General features: G+C 42.0%; 1 protein-coding gene across 2 annotated transcripts; it reads left to right on the forward strand.

Moving 5' to 3' along the window:
- Positions 1-1,621: 1,621 nt before the first annotated feature.
- On the forward strand, positions 1,622-19,767 carry Nipsnap3b (nipsnap homolog 3B). 2 transcript variants are annotated; one of them, NM_001009422.2, is made up of 6 exons: positions 2,584-2,699; positions 5,785-5,995; positions 14,777-14,935; positions 17,657-17,806; positions 19,187-19,273; positions 19,360-19,765. In NM_001009422.2, exons 1-6 carry the CDS (start codon positions 2,640-2,642, stop codon positions 19,434-19,436), a joined length of 744 nt encoding a protein of 247 aa, NP_001009422.1. In that variant the 5' UTR covers positions 2,584-2,639; the 3' UTR covers positions 19,437-19,765. The 2 variants fall into 2 exon arrangements, with proteins under 2 accessions (XP_063143689.1, NP_001009422.1); XM_063287619.1 differs by lacking the exon at positions 19,187-19,273 and having other exon boundaries at positions 1,622-2,699; positions 19,360-19,767.
- Positions 19,768-22,393: the final 2,626 nt, after the last annotated feature.

The raw sequence follows: 22,393 nt of genomic DNA on the forward strand, positions 1-22,393 counted from the left end.
CTGAAAAAAAAAAAGAAATTACTGCACTCATGGCCTTCCGGTCTTAACATGTCACTGGCACTAAAAGTCATTTTTAATCCAAACTCCTAAGAAACCCACAGGGGTATTTTAAACATACATAAAAGTATAGTAAGTATACAACTGTGTATGTTTTGGTAATAAAATACTTCACAGAAATGAAAAGCTTATACTTTCATTAAATAAGATATTCATAACTCCTACCACTGATACTAAGAAAGATATTAGCAAAACAGTTACAAAACTATAAACAACTGTTGGCAGTTCAAGAAGAGAGCCTTAGTCTTTGTCTTTCCACACAGCATTTTGTTTAATGTTCAACACACAAAGGATACTTTTGTGATATAAGCAGGACACTATTAATGAAAATTGATTTTTATCTTTGCTACAAGATCCTTAAAGGAGTTCATAAACTTGTTAGAGGGAGATTGAATGAAAATTGACTTTTACCTCTATGACAAGCTCCTTTAAATACAATGAAGCAACTCATAAACATTGTGATACTAATTTAGCTTTACTGAAATTAAGCAACACACACACACACACACACACACACACACACACACACATTGACTCCACTCTAAATATTTGTAGTTTAACTTACAAGAACTCAAAAAAATAAAAATTAGGAGCTGGAAATATAACTCAGTTGATAGTACATTTGCCTGGCATTCATTGAAACCCTGGGTCCAATCCCCAATTGTGTTGGTGGGGGGGGGGGGGGGAATTGGAGATAATGCCTAAAGAAATAAAAAGTTAATCTATGTCACCATCTAGTGGCCTTAGAATATAGTTCTGAAAGGAGAAACTTCTCCAAGGTAAGCGTGCTGTTCCTAGCTGGGCTAGCAGAAGATCCACCTTACAGGGACCAGTATCAGCACAAGACACCCCAAGACCAAGTTCTCAACACAAAGATTTATTTGCCATAGAGGGGAAAAGGAAGGGAGTAAGAGACAAAGAATAGAGATAAAGGAGTAGGGGAAATAACAAGGGAGTGGGGGAGGGTTATTTATCCCAGGGACCAAGGATGGTCTCTGAAGAGAAAGGACCCAACCATGGCACATAGAAAAATGGCAGTTTATATAGGAAAAAGGGGACACCCTCCCCCATCCTACCCCTGTGTTAGGACTTGGTGTTTAATTTTGACTGGGCATATTAATTAGGTGAGCCAAAGGGGGCTTTTGATTGTTGGACTTTAATACTTTGATAACTGGACCTTGGTCGTCAGCCATAGGAGGAGGAAGTAGACAAAATAAGGTGGCTTGCTTTAGGAATGTAATCTAACGGTTTTTAGCAAGGCAGAGGGAATGTGTGAGGAGGGCAAGGTCCACCAGAGTCATGTCTGCCATGTTCGGCTGGCTAGAGTCCCTTCATACTGCTTCTGTCTACACGGTTGCACAAGTCTAACCTTTGGACAAAATCAAGCAGGACAAAATGCCACCAAGGACATTGATCTGTTTGCCAGCATCATAAGTCAACTATCTGGCAACTGGTACCTACTTGCTTTTTGAGGTGTACAAACATATTTTCACAAAAGCCAGAGTAAATGAAAAAATAACATGGTCAGAAAAGTCTCACACAAAGAAGTGAAAAGTATAAACGTATAACCTATTTTAATAGTATTTAGTGTAGAATGTCTTAAGCACATCTTAAATTTTAATACCTATATAAAGAAGCATGCCTGTTTTTCAATAACTTACCTTTATATTTTGATGACATTTGTTCAGTGTAGTTTGTTTTTAGAGCTATATGTATTTGCTAAAGCATAAAATCCTTGAGAGTTTAAAGGCTAACAGGATTTCCAAGTTTATGACACTAAAACAGTTTTAATCCCTGATGACCAGTAAATAATGTAGTTTAGTATACATTAGTAAAGTGGCCAAGAGGCTATTTTCAGGGAAATTATTCAAGATACTGCGATTATTTAGCTATTTAATGTTTGTGACAAGTAGCCCCAATAAGCAGTGTACTTAAAAATGGTTTCTAAATCTTACGTCTTCCAAGTGAATATAGTTGGAAAATCATGAAACCTAGAATATGCTTAACAGAGAAAATAAACTCACACTAGAAAAATATAAATTGTAACTGAAGTTTTTGGAGGGCCAAAAATCAGAGAACGTCAGGTCAGCTTTCACATCACACAAAATTAATTTCGGTCTCCACGTGTCAAGCCCTCAGACCCACTTTTCTGGGCTCCAGGAAAATTAACCCATCTTTGTTCTCGGTGCCTCCCAGACCCTGTTGGGGATGGGGTTTGGGGTTGCAATAGGGATGCAGAGTACTCTGTGATAAAGGCAAAGGCTCGCTGATGGTTGCTACAAGTTCACCCCACCCGGAGAAGCATCCACGCCTCGCCCTACATTTTGTAGTGTTAGCGCCATACAGGAGATGAGGTGAAGGCCCAGGATGGGGAACAGAATCAGGTTCAGTGTCCAGATCTTCACAACCTTCACATCACCGACCACACCCCGGCTGTGCCTCAGGCGCCTGCGAGGAGGGGCGGAGCCGCGCCGCCAATTCCCGCCCAGTCTAGCACGGACCCAACTAAAGCTGAGGAGCACACAAGGAAGCGGAAAGAGCGCGTGTCCCGCTGCTCCGCTGCGGTCTATCTGGGCAGCACCATGCTCGCGCTCCGAAGCGGCCTGAGGACGGCGCTGGCCCCGCGGGCTCTGACGCCTCAGGTAGGGACCGCGGGGGCGTGCGCGAGTCGTGCACAGGGAGGTGGACAGTGCGGCCTGTGGCGAGAGCGAGCTTAGCCTGAGGAGGTGGGCGCAGCCTGGGGTGGAGGGGAGCGAGCTTAGCCTAGGGAGGTGGGCGGGGCCTGTGCTGTGCCTGGGAGGCTCAGGGAGGTGGGTGGGGCCGGGGGCGCAAGTATACACCCTCTCACTTGCTGGCAGACCCCTGATCGGTCTAGCCAATACCAGGTTCAATCAAGACCCAATATTATGTGAGTGCAAGGCACCCAAGGCTTGAGGAGATCACCACCGGAGACAGTGGACAGAGGCTTTTCTCTAGCACGGGGCGTCCCGGAAGCCCTGACCATTGCGTTCTTGCAGCTCTCACTATCGCGACTGCCACTCATTGAGGTTTTACAGCTCCTGCCTGGTTCAGATGTCGGCGTTTTGTGATGTTCAGGATCGCTCTGGGAGCATCCTGCCCTGCAACTCAGGGTCCTGGGATCTTAAGCCAAGCACGGCCCTGGTGCCTCCTGAAACTGGTTGTGCCTGCTTGTGTAAAAGGGAAGAAACCAACCAGCCTCATCCGTGGACCCTGGGCCATTTGTGACTTGAACCCAGAAGTTCTTGACCTCCTTTGTTTAGGAAGAGCTTTAAGCTGGTCTAGAGACAGACTTTGTGGTGAACAAAGAAGAGTGTACTGTCCATATGGCCTCTGTCCTGGCCGGCGGTCCAATATGGTTGACAAAAAGCTCTAATTCGGAGATAAGTGAACAAGCAGATTTTATGCTGGCACAGTTTGGCCCAGCCCTGCAACAGAGAAGTATCTCACCCTGAACACACACCTTTACCATACTGATTATTTTAATGTATACTTTCTGGGTGAAAGATCATAGTAAAAGTATCTTTGATCAGTAACTTACTTCTATTCTACCAATATAAATTCCTCGAATCATTCCAAAAGATTGTTATAAGTCTCCTATGTATCATTTTTTTTTTTTACGATCTGGTATATTTTTACAAGTTTAGGTTTATTTTTCTGTATTTGTGCACCATATACATGCCTGGTGCTTGAGGAGGTCAGAAGACAGTGGCTTCTCTGGGACTATAGTTACAAATCATTGAGCCCCACCATATGGGTGCAGGACGTGGAACCTGTGTTCTCTGCAAGAGCAACAAATGCTGGCAACCATGAGCCAACCATCCAGCTTGTATTACGTATTTTAAACTACAAGTATAAGGCAGTTATTTAGAGTGTGATTACAAACAAAAAAAAGGCATTGCTACCACACTCAGAAGCACCTGCAGTGTTTTTTATAACGAGCTTAATTATTTGGAAAAATAGAAACGTAACCCATAATAATCGTGAATGAAGTGAGATACTTGGGTGGTTATGTTAACCCTGTACACAGGATAAACTCATGTATAATTATGTCTTATAAACAAAAGTAGAGTTAAAGCCTGTTGCTTTCATTAGTCCTAAAGATGATCAAGGTAAGCACTAATTTCGTCAAAGCTCTATTTACCAAAGTGGTTCTGAATACTTTTCTTATTTAATCACTTTCAGAAAGTAGATACATGAAAATTCAACCCACTTAGGATGGTGCTATAAACTAGAATGCTCTGTGTGTGTGTGTGTGTGTGTGTGTGTGTGTGTGTGTGTGTGTGTGTGTGTGTGTAACCAGACCCGGATAATTAATGGCAAGGTGCTTTCTTGCAGTTATTAAAGCACAACATGAAGGTTTTCATACAAAGGATAGGGCTATTAAAGGATTTGTCCATCAACCTGATATAACCAGGTGCATTATACTGCATCTTTTGAAACTGAGGAGGTCCCTGCAGGTGTCCAGGCACAGCTGTGTGCATGCAAAGAGATGAGCATGAAAACTGGGTTCAGATTGACATCGTCAAACTGGTTCAGACTTTGGGGAGTCTAATTCTGGGCAGTTCGTCCTAAGCATATTTACACAGTACAGTTTAGGGAAACATTTCCAGAAACAAACACTCCCATTGTAGGTTTTCAGACAACAACCACCCATTCCAAGTGTAATGTAAACTTAAGTGATGACTACTTAGAAACTCCTTTGCAAAGTACATGTGACACGAGGGTAGGTTTTACAGTTTAAGGGCGTAGAATCTAGTGTGGTCTCTGACCAATAGCGTAGAGGTCAGCAGGTGGTAAGTACCTGGGACATCTCCCCTAAGGATTGGTTTAACTGGAGCTAAAGGTCACAGTCTAGGAGGGGAGTCTGGACTAATCATTCTGCGGATTTGGGTGAGATCTGCTTCTGCAGCAAAAGGTGGTGAGGTCTGCCACCACTGATAGGGAAAAGGTCACCAGATCCCCAACAACATCCACTCCTAATCCTGTGGGCTGGAAAACAGATAATCCCTCCACTGAGGAGAGGCCCCTGTGTGTTTAACATTCCCGATTCCCTAATGTCGGTGGATACAAGGCCTGTGAGCCCCAACATGAAACTGTTTCCGAACACTTCTGCCTCCTTGAATTCTCCCTTTTCAGCATTTATGCAGCCATCCACTATATTGCAGAGCAATTTTAATGGTTCATAGCATCTTTTTTTTTTTGACCAGTAATTTACCTCACTGAGTACTTAAAAAAAAGTTTAGATCTAAATATTACTCATTTCTTTTAGGAACCCAAAAAGTCTTCTGCCAATAAAGATTTACATTATGTCTGTCAAAAAGACACGTATAAGATGTTCAGTCTTTTTGAAGTGAGTCGTACTGTTGACTACAGGTTTTGACTACATAAGAGAGAAGTCTAAAGTTACAAGGCTCTCTGGGAAACATGATTACAACCTTGGCGATTACATATCAGCAACTCTTCATGAAAATGTGCTTAAAGATGTCCTCCAGCTAAGAAAAGTAACTCTGCTTAGCACACTTAAGAGCAGTTACCTTTATTGGTAATCTCTACATAAACATGTATGTCTATAAAGAATTGACAGGAAAAATAGAAATAAGAACTATGAGTCTGCTTTGTGTCCTTTCTTTCCAGGCTCAAATATATGATTGTAACAGCAATGATAAATCTTTTCCAAAATATTTCAATGTGCCCTGTCTTTCTCAGGTATGTTCACCTTTTGCTACAGGCCCCAGGCAAAGCGATGGGACATTGTATGAATTCCGCACCTACTCTCTGAAGCCCTCAAAGACAAATGCGTTCCTGCAGAATTTTCAGAAATACGTTCACCTTCGGACAGCTCACTCTGAGATGATTGGATACTGGACCGTAGAATTTGGAGGCAAAATAAACAGAGTGTTCCATATTTGGAAGTATGGTATGAGTCACACAGCTTCTGCTTCGTGCAAACAATGCTCATTGTTAAGCAGTTTGTGAGGGTTGGCTCTTCTTTTTTTTTTTTTTTTTTTTATGGCTTCTTTTTTTTTTTTTTTTTTTTTTTTTTTATTAACTTGAGTATTTCTTATATACATTTCGAGTGTTATTCCCTTTCCCGGTTTCCGGGCAAACATCCCCCTCCCCCCTCCCCTTCCTTATGGGTGTTCCCCTCCCAACCCTCCCCCCATTGCCGCCCTCCCCCCATAGACTAGTTCACTGGGGGTTCAGTCTTAGCAGGACCCAGGGCTTCCCCTTCCACTGGTGCTCTTACTAGGATATTCATTGCTACCTATGGGGTCAGAGTCCAGGGTCAGTCCATGTATAGTCTTTAGGTAGTGGCTTAGTCCCTGGAAGCTCTGGTTGCTTGGCATTGTTGTACTTTTGGGGTCTCGAGTCCCTTCAAGCTCTTCCAGTTCTTTCTCTGATTCCTTCAATAGGGGACCTATTCTCAGTTCAGTGGTTTGCTGCTGGCATTCGCCTCTATATTTGCTGTATTCTGGCTGTGTCTCTCAGGAGCGATCTACATCCGGCTCCTGTCGGTCTGCCCTTCTTTGCTTCATCCATCTTGTCTAATTGGGTGGCTGTATATGTATGGGCCACATGTGGGGCAGGCTCTGAATGGGTGTTCTTTCAGTCTCTGTTTTAATCTTTGCCTCTCCCTTCCCTGCCAAGGGTATTCTTTTTCCTCATTTAAAGAAGGAGTGAAGCATTCACATTTTGATCATCCGTCTTGAGTTTCGTTTGTTCTAGGGATCTAGGGTAATTCAAGCATTTGGGCTAATAGCCACTTATCAATGAGTGCATACCATGTATGTCTTTCTGTGATTGGGTTAGCTCACTCAGGATGATATTTTCCAGTTCCAACCATTTGCCTACGAATTTCATAAACTCGTTGTTTTTGATAGCTGAGTAATATTCCATTGTGTAGATGTACCACATTTTCTGTATCCATTCCTCTGTTGAAGGGCATCTGGGTTCTTTCCATTTTCTGGCTATTATAAATAAGGCTGCGATGAACATAGTGGAGCACGTGTCTCTTTTATATGTTGAGGCATCTTTTGGGTATATGCCCAAGAGAGGTATAGCTGGATCCTCAGGCAGTTCAATGTCCAATTTTCTGAGGAACCTCCAGACTGATTTCCAGAATGTTTTTACCAGTCTGCAATCCCACCAACAATGGAGGAGTGTTCCTCTTTCTCCACATCCTCGCCAGCATCTGCTGTCACCTGAGTTTTTGATCTTAGCCAATCGCACTGGTGTGAGGTGAAACCTCAGGGTTGTTTTGATTTGCATTTCCCTTATGACTAAAGATGTTGAACATTTCTTTAGGTGTTTCTCAGCCATTCGGCATTCCTCAGCTGTGAATTCTTTGTTTAGCTCTGAACCCCATTTTTTAATAGGGTTATTTGTTTCCCTGCGGTCTAACTTCTTGAGTTCTTTGTATATTTTGGATATAAGGCCTCTATCTGTTGTAGGATTGGTAAAGATCTTTTCCCAATCTGTTGGTTGCCGTTTTGTCCTAACCACAGTGTCCTTTGCCTTACAGAAGCTTTGCAGTTTTATGAGATCCCATTTGTCGATTCTTGATCTTAGAGCATAAGCCATTGGTGTTTTGTTCAGGAAATTTTTTCCAGTGCCCATGTGTTCCAGATGCTTCCCTAGTTTTTCTTCTATTAGTTTGAGTGTGTCTGGTTTGATGTGGAGGTCCTTGATCCACTTGGACTTAAGCTTTGTACAGGGTGATAAGCATGGATCGATCTGCATTCTTCTACATGTTGCCCTCCAGTTGAACCAGCACCATTTGCTGAAAATGCTATCTTTTTTCCATTTGATGGTTTTGGCTCCTTTGTCAAAAATCAAGTGACCATAGGTGTGTGGGTTCATTTCTGGGTCTTCAATTCTATTCCATTGGTCTATCTGTCTGTCTCTGTACCAATACCATGCAGTTTTTATCACTATTGCTCTGTAATACTGCTTGAGTTCAGGGATAGTGATTCCCCCTGAAGTCCTTTTATTGTTGAGGATAGCTTTAGCTATCCTGGGTTTTTTGTTATTCCAGATGAATTTGCAAATTGTTCTGTCTAACTCTTTGAAGAATTGGATTGGTATTTTGATGGGGATTGCATTGAATCTGTAGATTGCTTTTGGTAAAATGGCCATTTTTACTATATTAATCCTGCCAATCCATGAGCATGGGAGATCTTTCCATCTTCTGAGGTCTTCTTCAATTTCTTTCCTCAGTGTCTTGAAGTTCTTATTGTACAGATCTTTTACTTGCTTGGTTAAAGTCACACCGAGGTACTTTATATTATTTGGGTCTATTATGAAGGGTGTCGTTTCCCTAATTTCTTTCTCGGCTTGTTTCTCTTTTGTATAGAGGAAGGCAACTGATTTATTTGAGTTAATTTTATACCCAGCCACTTTGCTGAAGTTGTTTATCAGCTTTAGTAGTTCTCTGGTGGAACTTTTGGGATCACTTAAATATACTATCATGTCATCTGCAAATAGTGATATTTTGACTTCTTCTTTTCCGATCTGTATCCCTTTGATCTCCTTTTGTTGTCTGATTGCTCTGGCTAGAACTTCAAGAACTATATTGAATAAGTAGGGAGAGAGTGGGCAGCCTTGTCTAGTCCCTGATTTTAGTGGGATTGCTTCAAGTTTCTCTCCATTTAGTTTAATGTTAGCAACTGGTTTGCTGTATATGGCTTTTACTATGTTTAGGTATGGGCCTTGAATTCCTATTCTTTCCAGGACTTTTATCATGAAGGGGTGTTGAATTTTGTCAAATGCTTTCTCAGCATCTAATGAAATGATCATGTGGTTCTGTTCTTTCAGTTTGTTTATATAATGGATCACGTTGATGGTTTTCCGTATATTAAACCATCCCTGCATGCCTGGGATGAAGCCTACTTGATCATGATGGATGATTGTTTTGATGTGCTCTTGAATTCGGTTTGCCAGAATTTTATTGAGTATTTTTGCGTCGATATTCATAAGGGAAATTGGTCTGAAGTTCTCTTTCTTTGTTGTGTCTTTGTGTGGTTTAGGTATAAGAGTAATTGTGGCTTCGTAGAAGGAATTTGGTAGGGCTCCATCTGTTTCAATTTTGTGGAATAGTTTGGATAATATTGGTATGAGGTCTTCTATGAAGGTTTGATAGAATTCTGCACTAAACCCGTCTGGACCTGGGCTCTTTTTGGTTGGGAGACCTTTAATGACTGCTTCTATTTCCTTAGGAGTTATGGGGTTGTTTAACTGGTTTATCTGTTCCTGATTTAACTTCGATACCTGGTATCTGTCTAGGAAATTGTCCATTTCCTGAAGATTTTCAGATTTTGTTGAATATAGGTTTTTATAGTAAGATCTGATGATTTTTTTAATTTCCTCCGAATCTGTAGTTATGTCTCCCTTTTCATTTCTGATTTTGTTAATTTGGACACACTCTCTGTGTCCTCTCGTTAGTCTGGCTAAGGGTTTATCTATCTTGTTGATTTTCTCAAAGAACCAACTTTTGGTTCTGTTGATTCTTTCTATGGTCCTTTTTGTTTCTACTTGGTTGATTTCAGCTCTGAGTTTGATTATTTCCTGCCTTCTACTCCTCCTGGGTGTATTTGCTTCTTTTTGTTCTAGAGCTTTTAGGTGTGCTGTCAAGCTGCTGACATATGCTCTTTCCTGTTTCTTTCTGCAGGCACTCAGCGCTATGAGTTTTCCTCTTAGCACAGCTTTCATTGTGTCCCATAAGTTTGAGTATGTTGTATCTTCATTTTCATTAAATTCTAAAAAGTTTTTAATTTCTTTCTTTATTTCTTCCTTGACCAGGTTATCATTGAGTAGAGCATTGTTCAATTTCCACGTATATGTGGGCATTCTTCCCTTATTGTTATTGAAGACCAGTTTTAGGCCGTGGTGGTCCGATAGCACGCATGGGATTATTTCTATCTTTCTGTACCTGTTGAGGCCCATTTTTTGACCAATTATATGGTCAATTTTGGAGAAAGTACCATGAGGAGCTGAGAAGAAGGTATATCCTTTTGCTTTAGGATAGAATGTTCTATAAATATCCGTTAAGTCCATTTGGCTCATGACTTCTCTTAGTCTGTCTACATCACTGTTTAATTTCTGTTTCCATGATCTGTCCATTTATGAGAGTGGGGTGTTGAAATCTCCCACTATTATTGTGTGAGGTGCAATGTGTGTTTTGAGCTTTAGTAAGGTTTCTTTTACGTATGTAGGTGCCCTTGTATTTGGGGCATAGATATTTAGGATTGAGAGTTCATCTTGGTTGATTTTTCCTTTGATGAATATGAAGTGTCCTTCCTTATCTTTTTTGATGACTTTTAGTTGGAAATTGATTTTATTTGATATTAGAATGGCTACTCCAGCTTGCTTCTTCTGACCATTTGCTTGGAAAGTTGTTTTCCAGCCTTTCACTCTGAGGTAGTGTCTGTCTTTGTCTCTGAGGTGTGTTTCCTGTAGGCAGCAGAATGCAGGGTCCTCGTTGCGTATCCAGTTTGTTAATCTATGTCTTTTTATTGGGGAGTTGAGGCCATTGATATTGAGAGATATTAAGGAATAGTGATTATTGCTTCCCGTTATATTCATATTTGGATGTGAGGTTATGTTTGTGTGCTTTCATTCTCTTTGTTTTGTTGCCAAGACGATTAGTTTCTTGCTTCTTCTAGGGTATAGCTTGCCTCCTTATGTTGGGCTTTACCATTTATTATCCTTTGTAGTGCTGGATTTGTAGAAAGATATTGTGTAAATTTGGTTTTGTCATGGAATATCTTGGTTTCTCCATCAATGTTAATTGAGAGTTTTGCTGGATACAGTAACCTGGGCTGGCATTTGTGTTCTCTTAGGGTCTGTATGACATCAGTCCAGGATCTTCTGGCCTTCATAGTTTCTGGCGAGAAGTCTGGTGTGATTCTGATAGGTCTCCCTTTATATGTTACTTGACCTTTTTCCCTTACTGCTTTTAATATTCTTTCTTTATTTTGTGCGTTTGGTGTTTTGACAATTATGTGACGGGAGGTGTTTCTTTTCTGGTCCAATCTATTTGGAGTTCTGTAGGCTTCTTGTATGTCTATGGGTATCTCTTTTTTTAGGTTAGGGAAGTTTTCTTCTATGATTTTGTTGAAGATATTTACTGGTCCTTTGAGCTGGGAGTCTTCACTCTCTTCTATACCTATTATCCTTAGGTTTGATCTTCTCATTGAGTCCTGGATTTCCTGTATGTTTTGGACCAGTAGCTTTTTCCGCTTTACATTATCTTTCACAGTTGAGTCAATGATTTCTATGGAATCTTCTGCTCCTGAGATTCTCTCTTCCATCTCTTGTATTCTGTTGGTGAAGCTTGTATCTACAGCTCCTTGTCTCTTCTTTTGGTTTTCTATATCCAGGGTTGTTTCCATGTGTTCTTTCTTGATTGCTTCTATTTCCATTTTTAATTCCTTCAACTGTTTGATTGTGTTTTCCTGGAATTCTTTCAGGGATTTTTGCGATTCCTCTCTGTAGGCTTTTACTTGTTTATTAATGTTTTCCTGTGCTTCCCTAAGTGTGTTCATGTCTTTCTTGAAGTCCTCCAGCATCATGATCAAATATGATTTTGAAACTAGATCTTGCTTTTCTGGTGTGTTTGGATATTCCATGTTTGTTTTGGTGGGAGAATTGGGCTCCGATGATGGCATGTAGTCTTGGTTTCTGTTGCTTGGGTTCCTGCGCTTGCCTCTCGCCATCAGATTATCTCTAGTGTTACTTTGTTCTGCTGTTTCTGACAGTGGCTAGACTGTCCTATAAGCCTGTGTGTCAGGAGTGCTGTAGACCTGTTTTCCTCTCTTTCAGTCAGTTATGGGGACAGAGTGTTCTGCTTTCGGGCGTGTGGTTTTTCCTCTCTACAGGTCTTCAGCTGTTCCTGTGGGCCTGTGTCTTGAGTTCACCAGGCAGCTTTCTTGCAGCAGAAAAGTTGGTCTTACCTGTGGTCCCGAGGCTCAAGTTCGCTCGTGGGGTGCTGCCCACGGGCTCTCTGCAGCGGCAGCAACCAGGAAGACCTGTGCTGCCCCTTCCGGGAGCTTCAGTGCACCAGGGTTCCAGATGGTCTTTGGCTTTTTCCTCTGGCGTCCGAGATGTGTGTGCAGGGAGCAGTCTCTTCTGGTTTCCCAGGCTTGTCCGCCTCTCTGAAGGTTTAGCTCTCCCTCCCACGGGATTTGGGTGCAGAGAACTGTTTATCCGGTCTGTTTCCTTCAGGGTCCGGCGGGGTCCTGCCGCTCCTGGGTCCTCCCCCACGGGAGCCCAGAGGCCTTATACAGTTTCCTCTTGGGCCAGGGATGTGGGCAGGGGTGAGCAGTGTTGGTGGTCTCTTCCGCTCTGCAGCCTCAGGAGTGCCCACCTGACCAGGCGGTTGGGTTTCTCTCTCACCGGGTCTGGGAGCAGAGAGCTGCTGCGGGCCGGGATCCGCGGGTGTTTTTTTTTTTTTTTTTTTTTTTTTATTAACTTGAGTATTTCTTATATACATTTCGAGTGTTATTCCCTTTCCCGGTATCCGGGCAAACATCCCCTTCCCCCCTCCCCTTCCTTATGGGTGTTCCCCTCCCAACCCTCCCCCCATTGCCGCCCTCCCCCCACCAGTCTAGTTCACTGGGGGTTCAGTCTTAGCAGGACCCAGGGCTTCCCCTTCCACTAGTGCTCTTACTAGGATATTCATTGCTACCTATGGGGTCAGAGTCCAGGGTCAGTCCATGTATAGTCTTTAGGTAGTGGCTTAGTCCCTGGAAGCTCTGGTTGCTTGGCATTGTTGTACATATGGGGTCTCGAGCCCCTTCAAGCTCTTCCAGTTCTTTCTCTGATTCCTTCAACGGCCTCTGTATTTACTGTATTCTGGCTGTGTCTCTCAGGAGCGATCTACATCCGGCTCCTGTCGGTCTGCACTTCTTTGCTTCATCCATCTTGTCTAATTGGGTGGCTGTATATGTATGGGCCACATGTGGGGCAGGCTCTGAATGGGAGTTCCTTCAGTCTCTGTTTTAATCTTTGCCTCTCCCTTCCCTGCCAAGGGTATTCTTTTTCCCCTTTTAAAGAAGGAGTGAAGCATTCACATTTTGATCATCCGTCTTGAGTTTCATTTGTTCTAGGCATCTAGGGTAATTCAAGCATTTGGGCTAATAGCCACTTATCAATGAGTGCATACCATGTATGTCTTTCTGTGATTGTGTTACCTCACTCAGGATGATGTTTTCCAGTTCCTTCCATTTGCCTATGAATTTCATGGTCATTGTTTTTGATACCTGAGTAATATTCCATTGTGTAGATGTACCACATTTTCTGTATCCATTCCTGTGTTGAAGGGCATCTGGGTTCTTTCCAGCTTCTGGCTATTATAAATAAGGCTGCGATGAACATAGTGGAGCACGTGTCTTTTTTATATGTTGGGGCATCTTTTGGGTATATGCAGGGTTGGCTCTTCTGTTCGTGTTACTGTACATACACTTTGGCTACAGGAAACATTTTGAAAGCAATATAGCCTCTGAGATTTCTATGTATGGGATGTATTACCTCATGAATCTCTAATATGATGAACTAACTTTAATTCTCAGTTTTAGAATGGTTTGTTGGGAAAATATATCTTTTATAAAATTAAAATCTGTGCTTGCAAAAGTCCAAATTTGTGGAAAATATAAAATGAAAGTATCCTATTAACAGGAAGAGCTAGAGTTGGGTATTGACATTTTAGTTATTATTTTAATAATTCTCATATTTAGAGCCTTTGAGGGGGCCATCAACTTTTAAGTTTCTCAACCCTAAGACTTAATAATTCTGTTATATTTAGCAATCACTTTTAAGTTCTTCATAGTTTCAAAGAATTCACTATCTTGTTCTATAATGGAGACAAAGGCAGAGGAATTGAGGGTGTTCTCATGCCACAGAACAAATGTCAAGGCTCTGTGAACCTCTTACTCCTGTGTCTGGTCTTCTCAGCCTGCGTCAGGGCCTGCGGGTACCCAAGAAACTCTTTAATCATTTTGTTTTGGGTTTTTCCATCAGTGTCCAAATTAATGTTCAAAAAAATGCTTTACTCTGCAAGTTCTTCATACTGTACCTAGCACAGCACAGTCTGGGATTTTTCCATGCTATCATAGACCAAGTCTCATTAAAATTAATATAGGCGTCAGATGCTGTACCAGTTAAAACATGACTCATCAGGAGACTAACAATGTGATAATCAACACCATTTTTGTTCGCCGGAAGAACGGGTTTGATGGGTACCTTTTCCTTTCACTTCTGTTACTTTGCTCAAGGCATATCTTGACCACAGTACCATCATTATCAAAGTATTTCTCTCTCAGCTGGGCCTGTCAGGTAGGCGCTTCAGTTGAATAAGAAGAATCCACATGTGTTTGGTGCTAAGTACTAAAGTCTCTTCTAAACCCTCTTCATGGGCTCATTTAATCCTCACCGCAAACCTGGAGGTCGATGTTATCTTATTTTCCCATATCACAGACTGAGAAACAAACAGTAACTTAACTCCTGTACCCGGCTGAGTGGTAAAACCTGTGAAGTCCATTCAGAGAGATTACAATAGCTGTTTCTCTGTCTTTTACCCTGAGGACTGTGATTTGAAGAAGACAGCACATCTTCCCACGTAGGCATTCTCAAAGCCGTAAAACAATCTCTCGTGGGCTGTGGATAAACAGTATCAACTTTTCTCCACTTTTTTCTACCATAGATAATTTTGCTCATCGAACTGCCGTCCGCAAAGCCTTGGCCAAGGATAAGGAATGGCAAGAACAATTCCTCATTTCAAATTTGGCTTTCATGGATGAACAAGAGGTTGAGATTACCTACTTGGTACCCTGGTGTAAAATAAGAACACCTCCCAAGGAAGGTGAGCCTGTCTTGGGCATTGCGAGTTGTCATGACTGAAATTGTCGGGATGTTAAGTGGTTTTTAAAAAAAAAGTGTTCCTGGAAAACAAAAACCAATGAATTATTTGTTTTCTGTAGGAATGACGCTGTGAGTATTGATCTAAAAACTGATCTTTGTTTATTCTTGAAAAATGAGAATTAATGAAGTATTTTTCAAAGTAAGATATATATACATATACAAACATATATTTGCATGTATGTATTTGTTAATGTATATAGGTGTTTTGCCTATGTTTGTCTGTACAGAGCTGGCACACCTTGCACCTGGGGAGGTCAGAAAAGGGCATCAGATCCCATGGAACTTGAATTACAGACAACTGTGAACTGCTGTGTGGGTGCTCGGAATTGAATCCAGCTTCTCTGCTAGAGCAACCAGTAACCTTGACCACTGAGCCATCTCACCTGCCCTTCCAATCGTTAGGGACTAAAGCCTAATTACAATGTAGAAAAGAAATCAGTAAAATATTATAGTTTTTAGGGTTCGAGACAAGATCTCATGATTTAACCCAGGGTGAACTCAAATTCACAATTCTCCTGCCTTAAACTCTCTAACACAGAGATTATAGACATGTAATACCATGCCTGTTTAAATAGTATAAGCATTTAAATACAAAAATACCTCTCACAGATTACAGTATTTCAGGTTAAACACATCTCTTATATAGAATAGACTGTCTGGAGGGACAGAATTAATTGGCACTGCCAAGGTACACTGCAGCTAACCTTTCTGTCCTCTTCTTTCTCACTCTGAAAGCAATTCCTTAGGATATGTCTTCTTGCTTATTTAAAGAAACTTATCTCAATCCAGTTTCAAACAAATGTCAGATTATAAAAGCGTAACATTTTAGCTTTTATTTCCCATTTTCCTAACTATATTTTTGAGTAGAAGAAATTTGAAAAATCTCATTGAGACCTTCCCTGTAGGGAGCAGAGGAAGCCCCGAGTGACTGTGCATTCTAACATGAGCACAGCCTGTGCGGGATACACAAGGCTTCAGACCCATAGGACAGTTGGCAAAGCCATTACCCATACGCCAGACTCAAGAGGAATGGCCACCCTTTCCTTAGGACTCGAGTGTGAGTGTTTATGAATGATTGATCCTGTGCGCCAGCAGCTGCAGCGTCCTCCTGGATGTTTACAGCCTGGCACTGCTCACCTACAGGACCTCCCACTAGGCCAGCTAACCCTGCCCCCTATGCTGCACCTCAAAACCAAGGGAAAGTGGTTTCAGGCAGTGGTGGTAGCAGCAACGTTACAGAATCTCACCTGACCCCAGCATCCCTGGCAGTATGTGTGTCTGTGTGTCTGTCTGTTCTTCATTCCCTTGTGCCCTCTAGCCTGGGTTCTGGGACCTAGGCCACCAGGTATGCAGCACCGGTGCACTTAGGCCTGCCCTTTGCTCTAAGTGCTGTCCAAAGACAGGTGCCACCTCTTGCAGTGGTGTTGTAATCTTGGTGAGTTTGGTGTCTGTTTTGGTTTGGGTCTTTTTTTGCACTTTTCACATTTATTTACTTATGTAGTATATATTCATGCCTAGTGCACACATGAAGGTCAGAGAACAACTTCCTTACATTGTATATGTTCCAAGGACTGAACTCTGTCAGGCTTGGCAGGAAGCATTTTTACACACTAAGCCCTCTCACTGGGCATAAATGTTATTTCCCTCTAAATTTTTCATAATTCTTTAGTGCCCTTGTTCTTTTTCATTTTCTAATCTTTTTTTTTTTTTGGAGCTGGGGACCGAACCCAGGGCCTTGCGGTTGCTAGGCAAGCGCTCTACCACTGAGCCAAATCTCCAACTCTTTTTCATTTTCTATCAGATCTACTTATCCTCCAGTTTCTTATTTCTGCTTTATATTTCTGACTAAAGGTTAAAAAAAAATCAAAAACACTACATAGCTTAAAATCCTATTTAAAACTATTTAATGTAATTGTTTATCCATAACTTCTATTTCTCCTTAGTTATTAAGGTTAACCTTGAACATAGACAGAAACTTCTAAACATAAAAATGAGGAAAAATAATGCAAAGGATTAACAAATACATCTGCATAAATCTGTATATACAGATGACTTTTTCATTAATTTATTTATTTATTTATTTATTTACTTACTTTACATCCCAACCACAGCCCCCTCTCTCCTCTCATTTCAGTATAACCCTCCTACCACCTAGTACCAACCCACCCTGGCACATCAACTCACATCAAAACTAAGTGTGTCCTCTCCCACTCAGGCCAGACAAGGCAGCCCAGCTAGGGGGAAGGAATTCAGAAGCAGGCAACAGAGTCTGAGTCAGAGACAGCCCCAGCTTCAGTTGTTGTGGGGGACCCACTTCCACAAGTCTCCCTGATGTTTGACGCCTAATGTTTGACTGTGGGTCTCTGCCTCTGTTTCCATCAGCTGTTGCACAAAGCCTCTCAGGAGACAGTTATGTTAGGTTCCTGTCTGAAACCATAGCAGAATATCATCAATCGTGTCTGGGGTAGGCTCTTTCCCATTGGGTGGCTCTCAAGTTGGGCCAGTCATTGTTTGACAGTTCCCTCAATCTCTGCTCCAGGAGATGACCCTTTAAACATACATATATGGTCACTTCCCACTCCTAGAGTCAAACAAAGCTAATGGCCTGAATAGTGTCGGGTGAGTAATTGCTTAATCATTTTATTAATTCTGTCAATTCCAGGAGTCTATGAACTGGCTACCTTTCAGATGAAGCCTGGTGGCCCAGCTCTATGGGGTGATGCATTCAAAAGGGCAATAAACGCCCATGTTGAGCTTGGCTACTCTACACTAGTTGGTGTTTTCCACACTGAATATGGAGCCCTCAACAGAGGTGAGAATGTGATGAATGTTGGTGATTGCCTATGTTTCTTGGGGTTTTTGACATTGATTTTAATATTGAGGGTGTTAGGTATGCACATCTTTTTTTTTTTTCTTTTCTTCGGAGCTGGGGACTGAACCCAGGGCCTTGCGCTTGCTAGGCAAGCGCTCTACCACTGAGCTAAATCCCCAACCCCAGAGGGTGTTAGGTATGAAAACACTGATTTGCATCTTACTTATTTCTAAAGATGTATTTATTTTATGTATGAGTACAGTGCAGCTGTCTTCATGTACACCAGAAGAGGGCATTGGATTCCATTACAGATGGTTGTGAGCCACCATGTGGTTGTTGGGAATTGAACTCAGAACCTCTGGAAGAGCAGTCAGTGCTCTTATCTACCGAGCCATCTTTCCAGCCCCCTGTATCTTATTTTTTAATGTGATTGCTAATACTTTTGGAGTTATTTCATAGTTGTTTAGAAACTGGAAGAGTCTTTAAAAAATATTAATTCCTTTTATCATTTTTCTAAAAGCCTCATGATTTATTTCAAAATAATAATGTTGGAGTAAAGATACTGTTTCCAAATGAAAATATAAATATACATTTTTATAAATGCAAAAATTATGGGCAAACCCAAACAAAAAATATCTATTTCTGATTATTGATGTTGACAGTGTTTTATGAATGGCAAAGGAATGCAAAGAGCTAAGAACTGTTGCATATAAAAGGCTAGAACAGTGTATGTGCATGACGCCAGCGATAACTTCCTAGGGCTCCAATGTGGATAGACAGTACTGGCATGATGATCTGTGTTTGATCTCTGGCACCCGTATCAAAGCTGGCCACAGAGGCACAATCTCCAGTCTCAGCCCTGGGAAGGTGAAAGTAGGAAGCTTGCCAGCTAGTCTAGCCCGATTGTTAAGTTCCAAATTGAGTGAGAAACCTTGTATCAAAACAGGAAGAGAGCAGTTGAAGAGGGCACCTGACACTCACCTCTGCTCTCCACCTGTGCACATACACATGTGCACCCATAGCACACAGAGATACACATATCAGGGTCAGGGATGTAGAGCAGAGGTAGAGTACTTACCCAGCATTCATTGCATCCTTTCAAAAGGTCCTAGACCCCATGCCCAGCGCCACACACATTTAAAAAAATACCTGCTATAAGGTTGTATCTTGAGTATAGTACACACACATGCATGCGTACTACATGTACGTATATGCAGATAACAATAAAAGAGGGTGTGAATTTGAAAGAGAGTGAGGAGGTTATATGGGAGGGTCTGGAGGAAAGAAAAGGAAGGGACAATGTATATAATTATAGTCTCAAAAATGAAAAAGCTGCCTGTTATGAAAACATTACAGCTAACTCATGGTTTACTCGTGCAGTTCATGTCCTCTGGTGGAACGACAGTGCCGACAGCCGAGCAGCTGGGAGACACTGGTCCCATGAGGATCCCAGAGTAGTGGCTGCTGGTGAGCTGTTTGATTAGGCATGAATTATTTTTAGAACAAATTTGATTCAGCTGATAGCTTCATTGTCTTCTAAAATGTCTTTCCAGTTCGGGAAAGTGTCAATTACCTCGAGTCTCAGCAGAATATGTTCCTGATTCCAACCTCATTTTCACCATTGAAGTAGTTTCCTACCGAGCGCTGAGCATTCCCATCACGGAGGTGAGATGCGTTTCCCCCAGACAATCGCCCTGTTCATTGTCTGAAGGAGGTGCTGAGCTACCGCACTGCCCTCTGCATGTCTGAGACTTCATGTATCCTTTACTACCAGTCGCTCAGGAAATGTTTCTGTCCCTTTTCATGTCTACTGGATGTCAGAAAGTGGTGTTATTACTCCATGCCCTGGTACTTCATTGTTCTTCTGTGGTTTTATGATTAAGTCTTGTCCTCAAAATATGATTTTGAAATTTTTTCCCTCAAAATATTTGGAAATTAAATAAATACAATATCTGCCTTTTTATTGCGTTCATTTTCCCTAAAATTTTTAACTGTTTTTACCAGTAATGTTTACTTTGTGATTTCAAATGGGATTGATAGAAGTCAGAGAAAGAACTGGAAGAGCTTGAAGGGGCTCGAGACCCCATATGTACAACAATGCCAAGCAACCAGAGCTTCCAGGGACTAAGCCACTACCTAAAGACTATACATGGACTGACCCTGGACTCTGACCCCATAGGTAGCAATGAATATCCTAGTAAGAGCACCAGTGGAAGGGGAAGCCCTGGGTCCTGCTAAGACTGAACCCCAATGAACGTGATTGTTGTGGGGAGAGTGGTAATGGGGGGAGGATGGGGAGGGGAAGCCCATATAGAAGGGGAGGGAGAGGGGTTAGGGGGATGTCGGCCCAGAAACCAGGAAGGGGAATAACAATTGAAATGTAAATAAGAAATACTCAAGTTAATAAAGATGGAGAAAAGAAAAAGAAAAGTATAATACCATGTCATCTGTATTAATTACAGTTTCACATTCATTATTAAGTCAAAATTGGAAAATAATATATTCTTGAGACTTGGTGTATAATATAGTTTTAGTGGGTTTTTAATTGCTTTTTACTACTTTTAATTTTACCTTGAATTACTCATAAATATTATGAGACACTTATTTATTTCAATGAGATCTTTATAAATATAGAAATCTTTTTGTTTTAAGATTTATTTATTTATTATACACGGGTACACTGTAGCTGTCTTCAGACACACCAGAAGAGGGCATCAGATCCCATTACAGATGGTAGTGAACCACCATGTGGTTGCTGGGATTTGAACTCATGAACTCTGGAAGAGCAGTCAGTGCTCTTAACCGCTGAGCCATCTCTCCAGCCCCAATTATGGAAATCTTTAACCTAATAAAGACCTTCACTTCCATTCTGGTTTTTCGTAAGTGTGTCTTCTGTATTTGTATCCTCTTTTCCGGAGCTTTCTCTGTAGAGTAGAGTAATGACACCATAACACTGTGGCAGCTCCACAGCTCTTCAGCACACAGTGGAATAGCATGTCGGCTGGCTCTGAAGACAAGCTATACCACTGCCGCCTCAGCTGTGGTACTACTATGACATGATGCCCAGGAAGGCAAGCTGTGTGGCTTTCTCCTCCGTTGCAGCGCCCTTCAGGCAGCCTTGAGAACGCTGTAACACTTATGTGACGTAGCTGGAGCGTCATGCTTCACATACAGTCTCAGAAAGATGAATACCACGTTTTCTGTCAGTTGTGGTCCCTAGATTTTCTATGTACATAAAATCATGTGTGTCTCTATGAAATGAAAGTAAAAACAAACCTGTCTGTGGTAACAGAGGGAACCGATGAGAGCAGAGATGGGTGAAACGGGGAGAGAGATTTGATGGAGAAAGCATAACTGAGTGTACAGTGTATGTTTGTGTGAAAATTTCCTTAGCACAATACCATATGCAATGAATGTATACAATGAATTTTTAAGTTGTCAAAAGCCTAAGTGCACATAATTTAAAACTTTTAATTAAAAATTTAACAATCGGGGTTGGGGATTTAGCTCAGTGGTAGAGCGCTTGCCTAGCAAGCGCAAGGCCCTGGGTTCGGTCCCCAGCTCCGAAAAAAAAGAAAAAAAAAGTTTAACAATCATTTATAAAATGTTTTTTCCAACATAATGTTTTTAGTGATTAGTTGGGAATTTTCACAGTGCATCCTGATGACACTCACTCCCCAGTCCTCCCAGGTCCACCCTTCCACCCTTGTCCCCTCCCCAAAAAAAGGAAGAAAAGAAACCAAATACACAAAGCCCAGTTTTTATTGTTTATGCTCACTAGAGCATGGTCGAACAAATAGTGGCTAGCCCCTTCAGGAAACCAGAGGCCTCCCCCACCTCTGCTCCATGAATCTGAAGAGCTACACTTCATCGTCCCTATCACAAATTTAAAGGACTCTCTTAATGGCTTCCTGTCTATAGGTTTCTTTTCTTTTCTTTTCTTTTTTTTCCGGCGGCGGGGATTCGGGGGATGGCCACAAATCATGGACACCGACATGGTCTCCAGTCTCCAGTGGCAGCGCAGACTGTGGCGGTCTAAGAGGCCCAATCCAGAAAATGAACCATTTTCCACCTCAGACATCCTGTTACTGCCCAGAGCCAGGGCAGTCATGTGCCTGAGCAGCACATTGTCGTGCAGAGTGTGCACATGCGCAAAGCTGCTACATGTCACTCTGTCGGCCCTACTCAGCAGCAGCATGTTCCCAGGTCAGCCACAGCTGCGCCCCCACACTTGTGACCACAGCCACAGTGTCTCTAGCTCTGCCATATCCTGCGTCAGTCCAGTCATCTTCCCCACCTTTCCATGGCCCATTTAATCACTAAAGTGACAACTGCAGTCTGCAGTGCGTCACACAATTTTTTTTTAATGAAATAGTTTTACATGCAAATACTTATTGCAGCAAGTCATTGGTCTTGTTCAAGGTTTCTGAAGCACCATAAATACTGGACTATAGCTGAGACTCCTCTCAGATGTCCTGTCGTTGACCAGAGTCAGGGTGACCCTTGCAGTGAAGGCAGAATCCATGAAAGATTCCAGGCCAATGCGCAGTACCCTGCCCTTGATGCTGGCTGCCCTGCCCACTCTCA

The sequence above is a fragment of the Rattus norvegicus genome, chromosome 5 (genome assembly GCF_036323735.1).
Source record: "Rattus norvegicus strain BN/NHsdMcwi chromosome 5, GRCr8, whole genome shotgun sequence".
Classification (NCBI taxonomy): Eukaryota; Metazoa; Chordata; class Mammalia; order Rodentia; family Muridae; genus Rattus; species Rattus norvegicus.